This window comes from Thalassophryne amazonica, chromosome 2 (assembly GCF_902500255.1).
Source record: "Thalassophryne amazonica chromosome 2, fThaAma1.1, whole genome shotgun sequence".
Lineage (NCBI taxonomy): Eukaryota > Metazoa > Chordata > Actinopteri > Batrachoidiformes > Batrachoididae > Thalassophryne > Thalassophryne amazonica.
The window spans coordinates 29,290,278-29,311,050 of NC_047104.1; the positions used below are offsets into that span (position 1 = coordinate 29,290,278).

At 44.2% G+C, this 20,773-nt stretch overlaps 2 protein-coding genes across 2 annotated transcripts; one reads left to right on the forward strand and one right to left on the reverse strand.

The window, feature by feature from the left end:
• Positions 1 to 609: 609 nt before the first annotated feature.
• Positions 610 to 2,347, reverse strand: chst1 (carbohydrate (keratan sulfate Gal-6) sulfotransferase 1). Its single transcript, XM_034184614.1, has one exon. It carries the CDS (start codon positions 2,291 to 2,293, stop codon positions 1,016 to 1,018), a length of 1,278 nt encoding a protein of 425 aa, XP_034040505.1. The 5' UTR covers positions 2,294 to 2,347; the 3' UTR covers positions 610 to 1,015.
• A 15,842-nt stretch (positions 2,348 to 18,189) lies between these two features.
• LOC117503450 (translation initiation factor IF-2-like) lies at positions 18,190 to 19,507 on the forward strand. The gene is made up of 3 exons (XM_034162680.1): positions 18,190 to 18,404; positions 18,538 to 18,664; positions 18,914 to 19,507. The coding sequence occupies exons 1-3, from the start codon at positions 18,190 to 18,192 to the stop codon at positions 19,505 to 19,507; spliced, it is 936 nt and encodes a 311-aa protein (XP_034018571.1).
• The last annotated feature ends 1,266 nt before the right edge of the window (positions 19,508 to 20,773 follow it).

Here is a 20,773-nt window from a genome sequence, read left to right on the forward strand (position 1 = left end):
ACTTTTTTTTAACCCAAATTAGAGTGATTTTAAAAATACTGAGGCTGGACTGTAAGTGCTGTTTAGTCCCCTAAAGTGTTACTGAGTAGGTCAAAATTGACAACTGGCTCATGGACTGTCTCAGGCTTTTCATGGCATTTCCAACTCTGGCCTTCTGAGATGCGTATTTGTGAAAGTGAGAAGGGGCATTTATTCATTCCAAAACAAAAAAATCCATTAGCCATCAGGGACAGGGATGCTACATCTGGTCTTTAAAGTGATGCTTAAACCAGATCAGAAGAGGTACATTAATGTAGAACACTTTAAATCGGGTCAAATGTTTATCTAACATGAAACAAAAAAGGAGAAAATCCTGATGTCAGAGATGCCTGAACTGCTTAATCGACTAATCATTTCATCTGTATTTGGAAGATAAAGATTTGAGCATTGTATCTGATTAGTCGACTTTGTGTCACAGATGTTCTAAATCCGCCGATGAAACACTCGTGACCTCCAGTGGGATTGTGTCCCTTTTAACAGAAGAGCCTATTATTTGTGTGCAATTACACTTTGCAAGTGCGTCTGTCAGAAGCATCTCTTCTTCCCACATGGACAGAAATGCCATGGTGGTAAAGGTTGACTGCGACATTCAATATTTATTGCACAGTAGAGCTTGTACAGTCCAATTTAGCCATCACAGGTCTAAAAAAATAACCAGTCTACTTCACACCCTGTGGCTCTGAAGGGCAACATATGTATTATTTTTGTTGAAACAGCTTGCATACAGGAACATAATGGAAAGAAGATTAAAGAAAAAGGAAAATGTAAACCAGCTCTTTGATGCCTTTGTGTTTAAAGTGTGCTGTTGTGGAACGTTGGGGAATCATCCGTACTTTCCTCGGCGCATTCAAAATCTTTAGTGCAAATCTGAAAAACAAAACTACAGAAATGAAAAACCAAAAAAAAAAAAAACTAAGGGATTTATAAGGCAACAACTATAAATATATCAAAAATAGTCATTAGAGAACTATCTCTGTTATAAAAAAGGTACAAATGTTTTCTCTTGTACCAGTGAGACGGACATATTTTTCAGTTCCTCTACTGATTTCACAGCTTTGTAGCCCAGCTGGTGAAGCACGTTTTGACACACCGTCTGGGTATATTCAACCATATCAAAAGACAGTTTCAAACGCCAGCTCTCCGCGTTAGCTGCCGAGTCCCTCACGGTGCCGAACTTGTGTTTAGCTGAGGGCTCATTGCTGCCACGAGTGTTTGCGTGTATCCAGTCCTCCACATTTTTATCCATTAGTAGCCCCAGATAGTCATAGATCTCTTTTGTCTTAAGAAGCGGATTCCGAGCTAAATCTTCATAGCGAACCAACATGTATTTTCCTTTTAGCCAGTAGGGATGACTGAGACCAGTCGAGACAGAGCTGAGAAAGTCTTCGCAGACTATTGTGAGCTGACTCAAGTCTAAATTGTAGGGCCTTCGCCCCGTAGCCCTCCAGATACGCCATAGACGATATGTATCTCTAAATGTCTCAATTCGTGATGACAGGATACCACGTGGGTCCCTAACGAGTTGAATGACTTTAATGTTTAGCCGTGGGTCTTCCACCAAGGCCCGCAGATCCCCAATCTCCGGCACCCTGACAATCTTGATCGCCACGTGCCGCTTCTCACGGCATGCTTCCATGGCTAAGGTCATATTTAGTGTTGCACATTTCTTGACACAATCCCCTTCCTCAACATTGACATCGGCAGGACCAAAAGCATCACATACAGGTTGCTGGCACAATGCTCGACTGGCGCCACGACGGAACAGCTTATCCGTGGTGTGGTTGGTAGGTGTCGGCTTAATGTAGCTTTCAAGGAAATAGAGGTCACATCCATAGAGGCTTCTCAGGAGGTCCCGACTGGCTCCTAGCATCACACGCCGGTCTGCAGCATTGCGACTGTGTGACAGACGTGGAATCAGGGTGGTCTGAACGTGATAAAGAGGCTCGAATAGGTAGAACACTTCCTGGTGCTGGTTCAGCAGCTGGCCAACAAATGAGGAGCCACTACGGGTGGTGGCCAGGACCAAGATGTGGATCTTGCGGGTGGTATTGAGGGAAAAGTATGGATAGTCATCACAGCCTGCTGCTCCCCTCTCAAAGGGAGGTTCAGTTTCCTGGCCACCAAGGCCGCAGTTGTGGGGGTTTGGCAGCGGGCAGAGCTGGAAAGGCTTGGAGGTGAGTGTCCGGATGGCCGTGTACTGGATGGCGATGGAGGCCAAGGCCAGCAGAATCACTGCCTTCCAGGAACACTGCATGGCAGAACCACTTCATTTAGATGCAGCGGTCCATGCCGGGTCCTCCCTGTGAACACAGAATTATTTGCCTTTTTATTCATTTAAATTATATCTATCTACATGCATTCACCAAAACCAAATATTGCAGTGTATACTAATTACTAGCTTAAAGTGACAGTAGATATCACACCTGTCATATTGCACTGATGCTCTGTGAAAACACAAAACAACAGCGCAATGAAATTTTTCATTACTATGTTTAAATTAGTGTGTGATGTGACATTAGTGCTGAGGATGAGTCATCACTGGGATGGCAGTCGGCATTATGCACAGGCCATTTTATTATGTTTTATTCTGCAATGCCACATTTATATTCACTTACATGAGCAGCAGAGAAGAATAGTGTTTCATCTACTGAACAAAAACACGCATCAGTAGACGAGAGACTAAATCATGTGACTGAATGATGCTGGCTCTGATCCATGAAACAATGTCTGCACAGAAAAACAAAAACTCTTCATCACTAAAGATGAGCCTCTAAAACAGCTCGCACTAACATTCTGGCCTCATAATTCATTTTCCATACGTGGACAGGACACCAGTCTGTCACAGAGCCACATGTACCGAGACAAATTTATTCACACTCACACCTACGGTCAATTGTAAGTTTCCAGTTCACCTAACCTGCATGTTTTTGGAGGTGGGAGGAAGCCAGACCAGGAAAAGACCCAGTGGGAAGCCATCCCAGGACCTTCTTCCTAACAGGCAAGAGTGCTGACCACTAAAGCACCGTGCTACTCCCTCATGATCCAATTCAGAGGATTTACCATATTTTTCAGCATGCAAGTAGGGTTGGGCAATATGAAAAAAAAAAATTACAATATCAATATATATGTATCACAAGATAAATCAAATCAGTATTTCCTTAAAGATTCCTTTGAGATGTGAAGATACGAGGTCTGTCCAAAAAGTATCGGACCTTTTTATTTATTTCAAAAACTATATGGATTTGAATCACGTGTGATTACATCAGCCAAGCTTGAACCTTCGTGCGCATGCGTGAGTTTTTCCACGCCTGTCGGTTGCGTCATTCGCCTGTGGGCAGGCTTTGAGTGAGCACTGGTCCACCCCTCCTGTCAGATTTCTTTTGTCTGAGAACTTGCTGAGAGACTGCTGCTTTGCTCCATGAAATTTTTTTCAGAAACTGTTAGAGACAGGCAGTTGGAAACCATTCGATAGATTCAGTTGGATATCGGTGAAGATTCTGTCTGCGTCACGCAGATTATGGACTGTTAAAACCTTTTTAAAGACAGCCCACAGCGGCGGAGGGCGCTCGGTGTGCCGAGCGGCCATTCGACAGGCTGGATCGACCAGGCTCAGGACGCGCAGCAAAAAAACACCTCCATCTTGGAAGTCTCACAGGACATGTTGGGGCATGTCCAGCTGTTACACAATTTCTCAGATACTCACTCGACTGAAAGCCATCGAAAGCCGTCTGAATCTTCTGAATGGTTTACAAGACGGAGGTGGGTTTTTTTGCTGCGCGTCCTGAGCTGCTTCGTGCCAACGCGCGGAATCCTCCGCACGTCTTTCATTACAAAATCTCCTGTAACAGTGGAATGTGCCACAAAAGTGCTATGTCCAGCTCTGTTGCCATTTCTGTGGTAGTCACATGATGTCCCGGATCAACACAGCGTTCAGTTTAGAAATGATCTGGTCGATCCAGCCTGTCGAATGGCCGCTCAGCGCGCCGCGCACCCTCCGCCGCTGTGGGCTGTCTTTAAAAAGGTTTTAACAGTCCATAATCCGCGTGACGCCGACAGAATCTTCACCGATATCCAACTGAATCTATCGAATGGTTTCCAACTGCCTGTCTCTAACAGTTTCTGAAAAAAATTTCATGGAGCAAAGCGACAGTCTCTCAGCAAGTTCTCAGACAAAAGAAATCCGACAGGAGGGGTGGACCAGTGCTCACTCAAAGCCTGCCCACAGGCGAATGACGCAACCGACAGGCGTGGAAAAACTCACGCATGTGCACGAAGGTTCAAGCTTGGCTGATGCAATCACGCGTGATTCAAATCCATATAGTTTTTGAAAAAAATAAAAAGGTCCGTTACTTTTTGGACAGACCTCGTATAAGGTGAAATTTGGTCTATTTTTTTTTTTTTTTTTTTGGTCAGGTTACACATGACAAATGCATCATAGAACATTATACAACTGTATAACCATACCTCTATTACCAACCCAGTCTCACAGCAGTTTGTGGTAGGATGGGTTCGTGACAGGGGCACAAAAACGGAAAGCACAATTTCATTTCATGACGGGGACATGGTGAGGTTTAGAGGAGGGACATACTTACGCTATGGACATGGTTAGAATTAAGAGAAGGGGGAGGATTATAAATAGCAAATTGAAAAAAGCGTAATGAAAATGGGCACTTTTTGTGACAGGGGCATGAAAAAAAAACATGAGACAAAAGCGTCAAGTGTTACATGAGAACATAAAATGGGTCAACTCCAAATAAATAATAGCTTCAACAAAATAAAAGAAAAAGTCTAAATTATGTTTTGTTGCAGCCTTTCAAGTTTTTCAGCGAAACACACTCAATTTGTTGTCCAAATACAGTGCATCCAGAAAGTATTCACAGCACTTCACTTTTTCGACATTTTGGTATGTTACAGCTTTATTCCAAAATGGATGAAATTCATTTTTTCCCTCAAAATTCTACACACAAAACCCCATAAGGACAATGTGAAAAAAAGGTTTTTGAGATTTTTTGCAAATTCATTAAAAAAAAAAAAAAAAAAGGAATTACATGTACACAAGTATTGATAGCCTTTGCCATGAAGCTCAAAATTGAGCTCAGGTGCATCCTGATTCCACTGATCATCCTTGAGATGTTTCGACAGCTTAATTGGAGTCCACCTGGAGTAAATTCAGTTGACTGGACACAGAGATGATGACTGTTTTTTCAACTCAGAGCTGCTGCAGAAAACCATCAGATGAAAAGCTCTCAGCTCTGTGAAATTGGGCAAAGTGGGCAGTTCAGTCGAACCCCGACCACCTGCCTACAGGCCAAGTTCAATGCTGTGATCGACCCACAATGCCAAAATAATAGTAACACTCAGAGACGTGATGAAGTAACTTTAATCTGATTACTTATTTGGAAAGATTAACATGTTAGATTACTCATTACTGAAAAAAGTGGCCAGATTCCAGTAACAAGTTACTAAATAATACATTGCCAGCATCACTGATTGGACAAGATTTGGAAACGCACACACTTGTCTACATATAAAGTCCCACAGTTTACAGTGCATGTCAGAGCACAAACCAACCATGAAGTCAAAGGAATTGTCTGTAGACCTCTGAGACAAGATTGTCTCAGAGGCACACATCTGGGGAAGGGTACAGAAACATTTCTGCTGCTTTGAAGGTTCCAATGAGTACAGTGGCCTCCAACATCCATAAATGGAAGAGGTTCAGATCAACTACCACTCTTCCTAGAGCTGTCCGCCCGTCTAAACTAAGCGATTGGCGGAGCGGGGCCTTAGTCAGGTTAGATGACCACAAACCCTATGGTCACTCTATCAGAGCTCCAGCATTCCTCTGTGGAGAGAGGAGAACCTTCCCAGAAGGACAACCATCTCTGCAGCAATTCACCAATCAGGCCTGTTTGGTAGAGTGGCCAGACGGAAGCCTCTCCTTAATAAGTAAGCACATGGCAGCCCACCTGGAGTTTCCCAAAAGGCACCTGAAGGACTCTCAGACCATGAGAAACAAAATTCTTTGGTCTGATGAGACACAGATTGAACTCTTTGTGTGAATGTCAGGTGTCATGTTTGGAGGAAACCAGGCACCATCCCTACAGTGAAGCGTGGTGGCAGCATCATGCTGAAAATAGACTGTATTTATGGGTGATTCTTTAACTACGGGCACTATTGGCCTTATAAATGTAATTTCCACCACACCATTGCCTTACAATATAAAGCGCCTTGGGGCAACTGTTTGTTGTGATTTGGCGCTATATACATGTGCTCTGATGTCACTGTTTATCTCCATAGAAACTACCAAAACAATCTTTCATACAAACTGTTTAAAGGGACATTACAGTGTTGTGGTGGAAATTACGGCAATAGTGTGGGACAACTACATTTTGTTTAAAAAAAATCACAACAGTTGTATGACACTGAATACCCCAATTATGTTTTGATTATTTTACTGATATTTTATTCAGAGATATTTTAAAACATTAGACAAAACGTTTCTTTACCATTCATTTTTATCATTGAAGATCAAAAGTCTGGGTGTGGGACAAGCACAAAACGGCAATATTTGCATATAATGATGCTGAAAAAAGGTGAAAAAGTCATCATAGACTACTAGAACAAATTTCTTAACACACTCTCATTGTAAAGATAACTATAAAAGTGTGAAATTTCCCCTTTTTTCTGTTTTTCATACAATATGATCAAAGGACATAATAAGTGCCCGTAGTCTAAGAATCACCCTTATATAGTGCTTTTCCATCTGCATCAGATGCTCAAATCGCTTTACAAATGATGCCTAACATTCACCCCAATGTAATGGTGCTGCCATGCAAGGTAGTCACTACACCGGGAGCAACTAGGGGATTAAGTGCATCATGCTGTGGGGATATTTTTCAGTGGCAGGAACTGGGAGACTAGTCAGGATTGGGGGAAAGATGAGTGCAGCAATGTACAGAGACATCCTGGATGAAAACCTGCTCCAGAGCATCTCTTGATCTCAGACTGGGGTGACAGTTCATCTTTCAGTAGGACAATGTCCCTAAGCACATCCGACTGAACATCTTTGGAGAGATCTGGATTAAAGCTGGGCAGACACTGTACAATATTTTCAATCGTACCTTGCTCCAGCTCATACTGTACTACAAAACGGCAGGGTGTAAAAGTTCAGAGCACACGATTTATGTTCTCACACTATACAGCCCGATGCTCTGATGTGATCTCTGACTCCTCACTTTGTACATTCAAAAACCACGTCGGACTCGTGTTTCCAGCAGCAAAATGTAAACAGAAGCTTTTTTTTGTTCTTTTTTCAAACTTTATTTACATTTCTTATTTTTACAAAAACTCTCGATGGGAGACATCAAAGTTTTAACCAAAAAAAACAAACAAACAAACAATACTTTGCATTAGTTGAAGAAAGGGGGAAAAAGAAACAGAAGCTGCTCTCCCAAACAGATGATTACTGTTTATGCTCTCTCCAATTCCGCATCGGTGTTTGCACAGGCACAGTGCGAGAGGTTGGATGCTTGTAGTGCTGCTTCAACAGCGTGATACCCTCACGACGGCCGAACAGAATATCAAACAGGTTTGATTTTCATCTGACCATACGATTGTCGATTGGGAGGTGGTCGTGAGAGGTTAAACGCAGCTCATTACTCCATGTATACTACACGATGCAGGAAGTGCAATTAAGCTGAAACTCGGTGCGATCCAAAAAATTCTCGCACGAGTGAAAAATCGGCTGAAAAGGGCCAAAACTCGCACATTGTAAGCCCAGCTTAAGGCTGTAACATAACACAATGTGGAAAATGCAAAGTGTTGTGAATACTTTCCAGATGCACTATAAATAATACACACAAACACACTGAAACACACTTTTCCTGGTGTTGTTGTGACTTTTGGAGACTGATGTGAAAGCATGTATCTCTTCAATGAGCAGTTTGTCCTGACCCCTCCCCCATCCCAAAGCACTAAGAGGAGACCGCCCGCGTCCGCCGCTCGCACGGAAAAAGAGGCAGAGAACAACTGTTGCCAGCTCTTCAAAAAATGAGTAAAAACACCCTCAATATGTTTCAAACTACAAATGAACTTTCTTCTGTTGATTCTTGATTCTTGGGCTTGGAACCAATAAAAGTGACCCAAAAGAGACAGTCTAGTGGAGTGACTGTTTTTTTTTTTTAACTTTGGTTTTCTTAAGTCTGGAATTTAGTGCTGCTTTTTATTTTTGACAAAGAGAAATCTGCCCGGAATTGATGTGATGCACAGCCAGTTGGGACATTTATTTATTATTCTGAGGCTCTGCTTTAATTTTGTGTCAGTGAAAAAACATTTACCATTCAGGATAAAAGCGATTTATGAATAGAATTTTATGTGGCTAAAAATAAACATGCACAGTTGCAAAAATGGAGGCAGAAACCAGCCTGTCTTACATCAGTGCTGAGTGCTCAGTCCACAGAGCTCTCAGTCAATGAAATGGAGTAACGTGGTGCTGGTTGTCTGCCCTGTTTTCCGTGCGAGTGGATGAGGCGGGAGGTCTTCCGTGAGTGCTTTGGGGCGGGTGGGGAAGGGGGGGGTCAGAACCACAGAAAGACTTGCTGTTCACTGAGGAGAAATACGTGCTTTCACATCAGAGTATCCAAAAGTCTAATAAAAGTCACTAGATTTCTCGCTAGTCACTTTTAAAAAAAAATGTGGCTAGAGGGGTCTCAGTAGTTGGCAACACCGCACTGTGTGATTTGCCCACATTGTAATCAAAGCACATATCGAATAGGTACAATTCAGGGGAAACTCCCATCGGAACAACTCGTACAAGTGCACCACAAAGCATCACGCTGACGGGCAGGCGTGCAAGATGCCGGTGTGATGGTTCGTGCACACGGGAACACAGTGCAAGCAGCAGTGTGATGTGTAACCACATCATGTAGCTGCTGTGAAAAAAATTAAAAAATACATGTCACCCATGGGATTTGAACCCACGCTTTCCAAGCACTGGCTGCCAGTCAGAAACTTTACCACTGAGCAACCATCACAGGAAACTGCCTGATATCAGGAAGGATATGGATGTATTTTAAAAAATAAATAAATGAAACCACACACCATATAAAAACATTGCACTATATTGAATCCCTCTTATCAAATACAATATGATCCGTCTGTTCGTCTGTAGATGACCCATGGTCACAGATGTAATGTCATGAAATGACATGAATGAGAAGCAGTTCGCTCGTCTCATTATGTCCACATCTGCTGGTGCGTGTCCAGCCGGCCCGTGTGCGTTCTGCCCAACACGCGTGCCTTGTAGATGGCTCAGGACTGACACCGCATCATGTGCAACAGATCGCCCACTGCATGTTATGATCTGATGACCCGTTTCAACCTGGGGCAGCCTGTCAATATCACCACAGCAATGTATGTTTTTATTTATGTCCACATGATTACAGCAAGCAGACACATGTGCGTCACAGTGGGCAGTTGTTAGTCCATATCTGTCCAAACACAGTGCGTGTTGTCCAGCTGGGATGTCCAGTATGACAGATCTCCACAGCCGCTTCTGTTGGTGGCCACACCTCCTGTCAGCTCAGCACACACACCAAAGCCACACTCATGGGGCACTTGGACAAATTTCACTGCCAGCATGACAGTGATTGTCTGCTGACTGTTGCCGTGTTAAAGTGAGAATGGCCACACATTTTCTAAGTGCCATGCGGTGCTAGATGTTCATATGTGTCACCTGGAATTTGACTGACAACTGTTGTGAGAGGGTTTGATGGGCTCGCACAGCGCACACTGTTTTTCAGCCGCTGGTGTACGCAAACAGTTGTACCAACAGGTGTATGAGGCAGCTGCGACTTTACACATTTTGCAAACGATTCCTGCTTCATGTGCACTTTATGTGCAAATGGAAGGGTCCCAAAGCAGTGTGTGAAGGGGCCCAAAGCAATGGCACAGAGTCGCTGCAACAATACGCAGATTGTCAAATTTAGTGTAACCCTTTCTGTTTTCCTGGGTAATTATTTATTTTTTCACATCTTTACAAGTTTTAGATCTTTCCTGGTGTCAGGAGCTCAGCTCAGCACTCCCCTGACACTGGATCATAAGCGCAGGCGGTCGGTGTAATAGTCAGTCAGGCTGACAAATAATCTACTTACCCGACCATGGTCGGGCCAAAGTCGTGACATTTTTCTGCAATGGCATTGGAATGTGGCTTTCTATCCCCCCCCCCCATTGTAAAATTTAACCAAGTTTTTTTTAAAGGTTGGTAGACTGGGTCCCTGTGTGAAATTTTTTTTTCCCTCATGCTCTGCAATTCAGCAGATGCATTTCAGCTGGAGGTTGAACATGCAAGCCTCGCAGTCAGTTTTTATTTATTATTATTATTTTATTTACGTTACCGTGTTTGTAAAGCGTTGTGTGTTGCCCAAAAAAGTGAAAATTAAAAAGTGAAACACTCAGAGCAAGTCTGAGCAAAACACAGAAGAAAGAGCGGACTTCTGCTGAGAGGATGTTTGTTCAGAGACTGTTCGTCAGTGTAGCAGGGGATGGAGCTGTGACTCGCCCAGTGTGAGCAGAGTGCTGAGCCCCTCACACCGGGCAGAGAGAGACAGCAGCCGGCTGCCGTGCGAATAGCCACTCCCCACGTAGAACGGAGAATAGCCAGCAGACCAAACTGTGTTTGTTTAAAAATAGGCAACACACTGCTTCGAAATGCACAGTAAGCTATTTCAGATGATCAGCTGAAAAGGTGATTAGGTGATGCCATTTAGTGACTTCTAGTGAATTTAGGACTTTCTTGTGTGAGGAGTAGGTAACAGTGCCTAATCAGTGTAAGAGCTAATCAATGTAGCAGCAGAAGCAGTACCACAAAGCCGCACACTGAGTAAAATAAAGTCTTTTAAGACAAAGAGGGTCCACATTAATCATCTGAAATGGACGTATTTCATAGCTAAAGCAAAGCAGCATGTTTGTGTATTTTTAAAAAACACACTGTGATGTGTGTTGGTCCACTGGATCCTCTCCACCTCGCAGATGAAACCAAAGGAGGCACACTTTAATGCTGCATTTACACATAATGACGACAAGTTACGAATGACATGATGTATACATTGTTGGCCACTGATCACAGATGTGATGATTTGAGGCAGAGGTGTCAGGTGTCCTCAGGACATCAAATGTTAGAAATGTTTTAAGTCTCATCTTAAGACCCATTTTTATGCTTTATGCCATTTTAACGTTGCATGAGTGTGTGGTCCTCTGTTTTTTTTGTTTCATTTTTTTTTTTTTTTTTGTACAGCACTTTGGAAACTACTCTGTTTGTGAAATGTGCTATATAAATATACTGGTATGGTATGGTACTATCATTTTATCGCCCAGCCCTAAGTAGCATATATTTTTTCATACTAGTTTGGAAGGTACTGTTGTAATCTGCATCACTTCATCCCACTTTAGGTTTTAGTCCAAGGGCCACGCAGGTTTTTGGTACCACTTAATGTGATGAAACAACACGTAGAATCCAGGCCATGGTACATTGAGGCTGGATTCTAAGTGTCATTTCATCACCTTAAGTGGTACTGATTAGGTAAAAATTGATGAATGTCTCATGGACTATTTGAACTCACATTCAGCAGGGTGGAAGGCAGGAGCTCTAACCATGAGACTAAAACACACAGGCTCTAGTGTCTGTCACCAGACTGTGTTTTGGCCTTGGGAAGTGAAGTTTATTTAATTTCTTCTGCACAGCACTACCTGCTGGCCTCCATTACACTGTGACCTATACACCAATAAATCACGTGTTTGCTATTAATTAATAATAATAACCATTTATAGAGAACTTTCTCAGAAATCAAAACACTAAACAGAATGAACCACCATAATTAAAGAATACGAGGTCTGTCCAAAAAGTAACGGACCTTTTTATTTTTTTCAGAAACTATATGGATTTGAATCACGTGTGATTGCATCAGCCAAGCTTGAACCTTCGTGCACATGCGTGAGTTTTTTCACACCTGTTGGTTGCGTCATTCGCCTGTGGGTAGGCTTTGAGTGAGCACTGGTCCACTCACCTCGTCGAATTTTTATTGTGAGGAAAATGGCCGAATGCTTGGAGCAGCGCTATTGCATCAGATTCTGCTACAAACTGGGCAACAGCCAGTTGGAAACGATTCGGAAAATCCAGATGGCTTTCGGAGATGAAGCTATATGAGCATCACAAGGATTAAGGAGTGGTATAACCGGTTTAAAGATGGCCGCGTAATGGTGGAGAGCGCACCGCGCTCCGGTCGGCCTTCAACATGCCGAAATGATGAGATCATTTCCAAAGTGAATGCTGTGGTTATGCGGGACCGTCGTGTGACTGTCCGAGAAATTGCAGAAGAGGTGGACATTAGTAGGACTTCGGCACATTCCATCGTGACAGAAGATTTGGGCATGAAATGAGTGACGGCGAAATTTGTGCCAAAGTTGCTGATGGCGGAGCAAAAGCAACGTCGTGTTGAAGTCTCACAGGACATGCTGGACTCCATTCAAACTGATCCCAGCTTTATGGACAACATAATCACCGGTGATGAGTCCTGGGTGTACGGGTACGACCCGGAAACCAAATTCCAGTCGTCACAGTGGAAGCATTCCATGTCGCCAAGACCGACGAAGGCGTGCCAAGTGCACAGCAACGTTAAGGTGATGCTGACTGTTTTCTTTGACTCCTGTGGTGTGGTACACCACGGGTACGCACCACAGGGTCAAACAATAACGAAGGAGTATTACAGGGATGTCCTCCATCGTCTACGTGATGGTGTGCGGTGCAAGAGACCGGAGTTGTGGGCCACAGGAAATTGGCGCATCCACCACAACAATGCTCCAACTCATTCCTCTCACTTAATTCAGACTTATTTGACGAAAAACCAGACTCCGGTGGTTCAACAGGCGCCTTACTCTCCTGACATGGCCCCTTGTGACTTCTGGCTGTTCCCAAAACTTAAAAGACCATTAAAAGGAGCGCAATTTGAGACAAGAGAGGACATTATGGCTGCAACGACGGTGGAGCTGCACTCCATTCCAAAAGAGGCTTTCTTGGAATGCTTCCAACAGTGGCAACACCGCTGGGAGAAGTGTGTGGAGTCCCAAGGAGACTACTTCGAGGGTGATTAGGTTTCCAACGCTCCAGGTAAGCCAGTTTTTTTTTTTTTGTTTTTTTCCAGCCAAAGGTCCGATACTTTTTGGACAGACCTCGTAAATGCTGGCAATAAAAAGTACAATACAAAAATGCACAGAAATCCAAAAAGAGCTGAAAATATAGAAAAAAGGTGCGACATGTATAATTTTTTTCCTTCCTCTTCCAAAGGCTTTTTTGGTGCATTGGAAAATACAATGTTTATTTTGCACACAACCTTCCCAATGCATTTACTGTTGGAAAAAAGAGCAGTAAAATGAAAATAATCTCATAAGAGAAGCCTAATCATTCACAGAAATACATTAGCTCCTGAGTCTGAATCACAAAACAGTCTGCCTGCATTATAACATTATACCTAATTTTACAACAGTGCAAAAACCATACAATACCGAGAGAATATTGAGAGTGTAAACCTCAGACATCACTGTTGTTAATAGGATCTGAAAAGGAATGAAGTTCTTCTTCTCTCTCCTTTATTTATTCTTGATAACGCCAAGATCATGACCGAAAATGACAAATATTGCATTAAAATGACAAGATTTCATTTCATCATGGTCAAGTATAATAACGGTAACAGAACAGAATTTTGAAAAATAATGTTTCTAAAACAGGAAGATTAAATTATTAAACTGCCAAATATTTACTTTATTAGAAATAAGTTCAAATTGTATATATGTCTGTGCAGAGCCAGTTTGAACCTTGTCAGAGTTTTGCATTCTCTGAAAAAAAGTGAGGGCTCATTGTATAAACAAGCACCTTCTACGCTCACCGGGCACTTTATTATGTACATCTTGCTACAACTGGCTTGGACCCCCGTTCCCTTCATACCTGCCTTAATTCTTCATGGCATAGATTCAACAAGCTGTTGGAAACGTTCCTCAGAGATGTTGGTCCATACTGACATGGCATCATGCAGTAGCCCATTCAACCAGCCTGCCCATTCTCCTCTGACCTTTGACGTCAACAAGGCATTTCTGTCCACAGAACTGCCACTCACTGGATATCGCTTCTCTGTTTCAGACCATTCTCTGTAAACCCTAGATATGGTGATGAGTGAAATTCTGAAATACTGCCCGTCTGGCAGTAACAACCATGCCACATTCAGTCACTTCAATCCTTTTTCTTTCTCATTCTGATGATAAGTTTGAAATTCAGCAAGATGTCTTCACCACGTTTTGATGGCTAAATGCATTGAGTTGTTGCCATGCGACTGGCAGATTAGCTATTTGTGTTAACAAGCAGTTGAACAGGTGTACCTAATAAAGTGGCCGGTAAGTGTATATACTAAGAGACATTTGTTTGTGTGTATATGTTCGTGTCCTAAATTTGACCAACCCAATCTCACACCATTGGGTCATTCCATCTCTAGTCACCCAGAGACTCCCTGGTCACCCCTCAGTTCCTCTCTGTCAGTTTGATGTGTTATTCGGATTACAAAGTTATGGTCAAATGCCAAATATTAGGTCTGTATCTTGCAAACATTTGAAGTTACAGCCTTTTTTGTGGATTTTTCACATATCGAGAAAACTGTGTTTTCTACCAAATTTGCATGTTAATAATGAGCTTCCTATATGCCTCACAGCTTTGAAACTGCTCATGTCAGGCTAACGTTTGGTGTAGAGTTTGGAAATGTCAGCAGTTTTGGTGTATCTAGTATGCGCTGCCTCATACTGGTACAACCCCAATTCCTATGAAGTTGGGACATTGTGTAAAATGTAAATAAAAACAAAATACAATGATTTGCAAATCCTCTTCAACCTATATTCAATTGAATACACCACAAAGACAAGATATTTAATGTTCAAACTGATAAACTTTATTGTTTTTGTGCAAGTACTTGCTCATTTTGAAACGAATGCCTGCAACACATGTCAAAAAGTTGGGACGGGCCAACAAAAGACTGGGAAAGTTGATGAATGCTCAAAGAACACCTATTTGGAAACAGGTGAGTGTCATGATTGGGTATAAAAGGAGCATCCCCAAAAGGCTCAGCCATTCACAACCAAAAATGGGGCCAGGATCACCACTTTGTGAACAACTGCATGAAAAAATAGTCCAACAGTTTAAGAACAATGTTTCTCAATGTTCAACTGCAAGGAATTTAGGGATTCCATCATCTACAGTCCATAATATAATCAGAAGTTTCAGAGACTCTGGAGAACTTTCTACACGTAAGCGGCAAGACCGAAAACCAACATTGAATCCCCGTGACCTTCGATCCCTCAGCTGGCACTGCATTAAAAACCAACGTCATTGTGTAAAGGATCATACCGCATGGGCTCAGGAACACTTCAGAAAACCATTGTCAGTTAACACAGTTCATCGCTACCGCTACAAGTGCAAGTTAAAACTCTACCATGCAAAGCAAAAGCCATACATCAACAACATCCAGAAACGCCACCCACCACCTTCTCTGGGCCCAAGCTCATTTGAAATGGACAGACGCAAAGTGGAAAAGTGTGCTGTGGTCTGATGAGTCCACATTTCAATTTGTTTTTTAAATCATGGATGTTGTTGTCTTCCGGACAAAAGAGGAAAAGGACCATCCAGACTGTTACCAGCGCTAAGTTCAAAAGCCAGCATCTGTGATGGTATGGGGTGTGTTAGTGCCCATGGCATGGGCACATGGGCAACTTATACATCTGTGATGGCACCATCAATGCTGAAAGGTACATCCAGGTTATGGAGCAACACATGCTGCCACATGCTGTCTTTTTCAGGGATGTCCCTGCTTATTTCAGCTAAACAAATGCCAAGTCACATTCTGCATGTGTTACAACAGCACAGCTTTGTAGTAAAAGAGTGCAGGTGCTAGACTGGCCTGCCTGCAATCCAGACCTGTTGCCCATTGAAAATGTGTGGCGCATTATGAAGTGCAAAATATGACAATGAAGACCCCGGAATGTTGAACAACTGAAGCCAAACATCAAAAGAAAGAATTCCTTCTCCAAAGCTTCAACAATTAGTGTCCTCAGTTCCCAAACGCTTATTGAGTGTTGTTAGAATGGAAAGGTGATGTAACACAGTGGTAAACATACCACTGTCCCAGCTTTTCTGAAATGTGTTGCAGGCATCCATTTCAAAATGAGCAAATATTTGCACAAAAACAATCAAGTTTATCAGTTTGAACATTAAATATATTGTCTTTGTGGTGTATTCAATTTATAGGTTGAAGAGGATTTGTAAATCATTGTATTCTGTTTTTATTTACATTTTACACAACGTCCCAACTTCACTGGAATTGAAGTGGTAGAAAACCCAAAATTTTACATGCAGTTCGTATCTTTGATTAGTTCCAAATCAAAGAAATATACCAGCTATGGCTATAGAACTTTTTGTATGATGGTTTGTGATATAATGGAACATATCTACACATTTAAATGATATACTAATTTGTTTTAACGACATTTATAGTTGTTGAAAACTGCTAATTTTGAAAAAGTGTCAAAACATGCCAATTTTCCTCACCCCAGATGCCAAATTGTACAGTTGACTATATTTATATTTGTACCAAAATTAAAATTGGCTATCACTTCTCAAAATAACTTCTCAAGGCCAAGGATCCTCAAAGTCTGGAAACTAATTAGTCACAGTACAGCAAACAAGGTGAGCAGACTGACGGAGACAGTCAGGTTTGACATTGCAGGAACAGCCGTGGAGGCATTGCATGTGCGTGTTTGAATGCGGAGCATTGTAGATATCCCTTCGCTCAGTGCTTTGCACACAGCCTCTGTAGCTTTGCAGCAGCAGCGGAGGTGGGGAGACCTGCTGCCGCTCGGTGAGAACGGAGACTAGATCTGAGTTGTCAAACACCAGAAAAGTCTCCACTGAAAGGAGCTAAATTTGCCTGCTGCTAGTCGCTTTTTTTTTCTTCTTTTTTTTTACCCATGGCTGCATATATAGTAATGGTAAATGCCACACTGGCAGAACCATTTCTGAACATTAATACACATATATGCAATTTATTCTTGCAAGACAGAAGGTATGTAGTGCGTGAGTGAACATGGTGTGCATGTGTGACCCCCATCCGCCCTTCCTGGTCAGCCTACAAGCTCCTACTCAAAGCAAACCGACAACTTCTGTCAGGAAGGGCCAACCACCAAAACAACACAAAGACAGACAAGAATGAAAGACAAGTGGTGAAGGCAATAACTGAAGTGAGACATCGAGGAGACGGGGCCCCAACCATACAACATACCAGGACAAACAACCACACATGAACAAACAGTGACAGCAACAGTCTGTTGTCTAATTAGTGACCATCAATACCCTAATCTAGGACACCAGAGTCTTGATCCCCTTGAGAGCACCCAAAACCGAATTGTGGTGAAGGCCACAAACATGCAACCATCCACACACAGAGAGACCCAGATCACAGCTAAATATCCGATCACTACTGTGGCTGGTGTGTTGGTCCAAAACAAAAGTACAGAACCTTACCATATGACATGGACCACTCTGGCACGTCAGAAGCCACGCGGCCAGCCGCGAGCAATGACGAAAATGAGTCCAGGATGCAGGGCCCCAGGAGAAACCAGGAGAATAAGGGCAGTGGAAGGGCACAGGGGCCAGGAAGGGAGGCCCCCAGAGCCACTGGGGCAGCACAGCGAACCAACAGGGGAGCAGCCCGGCGGTGCCAGAATGCACCACCGACAGCACCCCCCACAGAGGCACAGGGAGCAGCACACAGGGCGCATAAGCCCACCAATGGGGGAGCCCCAGAACCACACCACCAGGGACCTGGCCCCTGAAGGCGGGAGCAAGCGGTGGCAAAGACGGGGAGCAAAGGAGCCACTGCAACCAAATCCAAAGCATGGGCAAGGACCACTGAGCCAAACGAGGGTGGGGCCTGGCCTCCAGACAAGAGGCGAGGCCCAACCCTGGGGGCCAGGAAGCACACGAGGCTCCCCCAACACCCAAGTCCCCCCAGCGTAGCCAGCAGGACCCCTCCAACCCCCACAGCCCCCAATCCACCCCCCACCATGGACCCCACCCCAGACACCAAAGCCCAAGATCAGAAGACCACCCGAGCAAGGCGGGGCACCACCCCATGGAGACCACAACCCCCAACCACCCAGCAGCCGTCGACTCCCCAGTGCCAACACCCGTGCCCCACTGCCACCACCCACCCCCCCAAATGGGCCGCGGGCCCCACAGCCCCAGTGCAGGGCCCCAGGACCATGGCAGAACTGGCGAGGCAGACTCCCCACCCTAGAGCCCCAGACATCCACAGCCATTCGGGGCCAACCCCACATGCCACACTCACCCTACCTACCAACCCCACCATAGATGTTATAATTAATCTCCCTTGCTGTGTGCAACCCCTTAAGTGAGCAAAGATACAGTGTTGCATTAAAAGCAGAGCAGGAGATGGCAGATGGCAGACTGCCGTGGGAGGCCGCAGCCACAGCCTACCCTGCAAACCCACCACCGCCTAGTGACCCTGACTCTAAATTCGTGAGTGTGTTTACTAAATATGTAGAAATAAAGTGTGTGCATTAAAATGGCAGTGCAGGAGTGGCAGATGGCGATTGCAGTGGAAGGCTGCAGTGCACAGCTGCTCCACAAATCCATCCCCAACACCTGACTGCAAAACTATATGAACACTATAATGTGCTACTTAAAACCCAATATGATGTGCATGCATGTACTAAGGTGGTGAAGTGTATTAAAAGCGTGTGATATGTGAGGCCCAACCCCAAGCAGCCAGCGGAAGGAAAGGTGCAGCGCAGGGAGTGGGCCACATACACCGGCCCCACCGGACCCCTGGCCCAACACCAGACCCAGCAGAGGCACCACCGAATCCACGAGACAAGGGGAGGCGGGCAGACCCGGAGGAGCACTGAAAGCCCAGGGGAGGAAGAAACCAACAGGGGGGACAGGGGGCCAGGGAGCCGCAGATGGACGGGCCATGCCGCCCAGTGGTCTCCGAACCAGGGAAGGCACAACATAGGACCCTGGAGCAGTAGGGGAAGCCACGGAGCCATAGGGAGACAGGTGGGTCCCACAAACCCGGAGGGAGAGGCAGGGGTATGGAGGGCCACATACATCCGAGCCCCGGGGAGAGGTATCACCCCCCACACCCCCCGCCCAGATTCCGGACCCCAACCAACCGATGGCAGAGCAGACAGACCCAATGTGAAAAGGAACGATGGCCGCCCAGTTACCCCCCCGTCACCACCACCCCCACTGCCAATAGGACCAAAAGCCCCGCAGTGTGGCTCCGGGGCCCCCACCAGTGGGCCGACCAGCCCCCCCCGGCACAGAGGTGCACCCATGCCCCGCAAGGGAGGAGCCTGAGAGGGAGCAGCCAGCACACGACCCAACCTTCCCGGAAGCCTGCAGAGCCACTGGGCAGCACTGGAAAGCAAACCCCCCATACCCCCGAAGCCCCACCTCCAACCCCAAAATCCCCCAGTAAGCCCAGGACTCCACACCCGGACACCAAACCATCCCCGCATGCATGGGCCACACAGCCCCGCCACACCCGAGAGGCCACCCACTCTAAAAGACACAAGGTCTCTCCTCCACCAATTCAATCATTTTCAAGAGAGGAAAAAAAACACAGTATTAATCTCTGACAGCAAGAGTAACCCAAAGAACTGCAACCTGGATCTGGAGCACAAGAGAGAAAAGTCAGGAGGTCAATAATAGTAGAAACAAGTCATAATCTGATATTAATACAGTACAGGTGCAATTGTGGCATTCCCTAACAGGCAAAAAGAAAAGAAAAGAAAAAAAATTTAGACCTCTAAATTCCAATTTAATGAATTGATAAATAAAGACCATGTTTCATTAAATTGTGGTAATTGGTTTCTTAATGAAGCGGCAATTTTTTCAATTCGGGGTTTTCACGTATCCCATAATCCCTTGTGCGCCAGAGAGTCGCTGCAGTCAAAACAACACAGAGAATCCACATGATGACAATTGTAAATTAATATTATACTACAAAAATGTCATTTTTTTATGCTTTTCATCATGTTAATAAGAGACTGCTGCATGATACCCTGAAAACTTGCTAAAACAATTATAACAATCTGTGTCTGCTATGTTTAATCTGCGTGGAATTTAATAAGCGCAAAATGAATTTCAGACATATTATATATATTAGTGTGGAACAAAGAGGACAAACAGTGTTGTAAAGAACAATAATCAAGACGTTAAAGAGCAAACTTCACTTTCCCCCAGAACGACATGATCAGGAAGCGAGCGTAGCTCACAGCAGCTCCTATTGAAAATAACGGAGAGACAGCCTGTGATTCTCGCATGTTTACATAAAACAAATGCAATAACAACATCTATAAACCCAGAGAATATATTCATGAGAGTTTTAGGCACAATATAAAAATGTTGTGATGTTAATGGTGTTGCCCGTGTGCAGCGGTTAAAGTCCAGCCCGAACAGAGCGTCTCGATGCAGTTCTCAATGTTACTGAGATCTTGCAATGCGGTGACCTCTCTGAAGTTTTGTGGGATTTGAAACCTGAAAAGCCTCGATTGATATATATATATTCAATAAGGAGGCTTGACCATTGGTTAATATTGATTGATTGTTTATTTTTCCAAT